The 1715-nt window shown below is 73.8% G+C and overlaps 1 protein-coding gene across 1 annotated transcript in view; it reads right to left on the minus strand.

Moving 5' to 3' along the window:
- The window catches only part of MNEG_11250 (hypothetical protein), a gene marked incomplete at both ends in the record, with an annotated part of 4904 nt that overhangs the window by 1581 nt on the left and 1608 nt on the right, over positions 1–1715 (minus strand). Inside the window, 2 exons of the mRNA XM_014040277.1 lie at positions 17–832; positions 1071–1396. Coding sequence (XP_013895731.1) covers positions 17–832; positions 1071–1396 — 1142 coding nt within the window. The remainder of the gene's footprint in view (positions 1–16; positions 833–1070; positions 1397–1715) is intronic.

Raw genomic sequence — 1715 nt, forward strand, 5'->3', positions numbered from 1 at the left:
GGGGGGAAAGGCGCACCTTGGAGCGCACCGCCTCCACCAGCGTCAGCACCGCACGCGACCGCGCGCTCGACGGCCGGTTGGCCGGCAGGCTGCCGTAGGGCACGCCGCCGCCCACCAGCCCGCAGCCGGCGAGCGCCTGCTGCAGCTGCCCTGGCCCTGGCCCGAGCGCGCTGCCGTCCTCTGCCGCGCAGCTCGTGCCGACGCTGCCCGCGCTTCCGACGGTGAACGCCGTGCTGCAGCTGCTGAGGCCGCTGCTGCCAAACGCGCCGCCGCCGCCCTGGTGCTGCAGCTGCAGCTGCAGCGCGCCGCCGCGGAGCGGCGGCCCGCCGCTGGGGCCGCCGCCCAGCGCGACGGCCGCGGTGGGGCTGTTTGGGCTGCTGCAATCACTGCCGGGGACAAGGTGAGCCATGTGCAACCCGGCGAGCGCGGGGACGCGATTGTAGGACCGCCGCCTGCGAAAGCTTCCGCCCGGGGTGCCATCGCCCGGGACCGTCGGCACGGGCGACCCGCAGCCTGGGAGCGCCGCTACCGCGGATGAAGAGGACTCGGGCAGCAGCGGCATGCAGATGGCGCTGGACTTTGTGGACAGCTTCCGCGTCAGCTGCAGCGGGTGTGGCAGCGGCGCGCCGCCGGCGCCGCTCAGCGCGCCGCAGCTGTGCGGCGTGCTGCTGCTGCTGCCGCCGCCGCCGCTGCCGGTGCTGCCCGGCGGGCGCGGGCGGAGGCTGTGGGAGGCCGCCGCCGCCGTCGCGGCGGCCGCAGCTGAGAGGCTGCCGGCGCGGCCCTCTGGGGCAAAGCGGCTGGCGGTAGGCTGGTGGGGGGACTCGATGCTCGCCTGCGGCGGCGGTGAGCGTGGGGCCGGGGCACGCGCGCGTCACAAAGAGCCAGGAGCGTGGCTGCAGCAAGGGGCGCACACGGTAGGCCCATAATCTGTGCTTAAATATCACACACACACACACACACACGCGCGCGCGCGCGCGCGCCCGCCCGTGCGCTCTTGCGACCGCACCAGCCCCGCGGCGCCGCTGCCGCCAGGGACGACCCATCAAGGTCCCACGCCCCCACAAGCTCACCACCGTGCAGCCCGAGTTTGGTGACAGCGAGTCCGGCGTCGGCACATCAAACAGCCCCAGCGCCCCGACGCCAGGCGATGCGCCAGACCCCTCCGGCTGCCCTGAGACGTCCAGCGGCGGGCAGCTGAACGCGGGCACGCGTGCCGCCAGGGAGCTGACCTGGCCGCCGCCGCCGCCGCCGCCGCAACCGCCGCCGTGCTGCGCCTGCTGCTGCTGCTGCTGCGCCAGCTGCTGCACCTGCTGCTCGGCCGCCTGGTGCATAGCCAACAGCTGCAGCTGCTGCGAGCCTGGCATGGAGAACGCGCGCCGGGAGTGCGGAACGCGGTCTGCGGGGGAGGCAGGGTGCAGGTTGGCCAATGTGTGGTGAGCAGGGAGAGGTGAGGCCCTCTCTGAGGGTTTCATGTGACAGAACAGCCCTGCGCGCTCGCAACTGCCAATACGTTTCAAACAGCAAAGGGTTAGCCGGCAGCGGGAAGCAGCTCTTGCAGGGGGACAACAGTGGCGGCCCACCTGGCGAGTCGGGCGCCACAGCGCCCTGCTGTAGCCGCGCACAGGCCAGCGCCTGCGTCGCCGACTGCGGTTGCAGCATCCCTGCGTGCTGCTGGTGCGGCGGGGCGTGCTGCTGCGCGCCCGGCTGCTGAGCAC

The sequence above is a fragment of the Monoraphidium neglectum genome, assembly GCF_000611645.1.
Source record: "Monoraphidium neglectum strain SAG 48.87 unplaced genomic scaffold scaffold02658, whole genome shotgun sequence".
Classification (NCBI taxonomy): Eukaryota; Viridiplantae; Chlorophyta; class Chlorophyceae; order Sphaeropleales; family Selenastraceae; genus Monoraphidium; species Monoraphidium neglectum.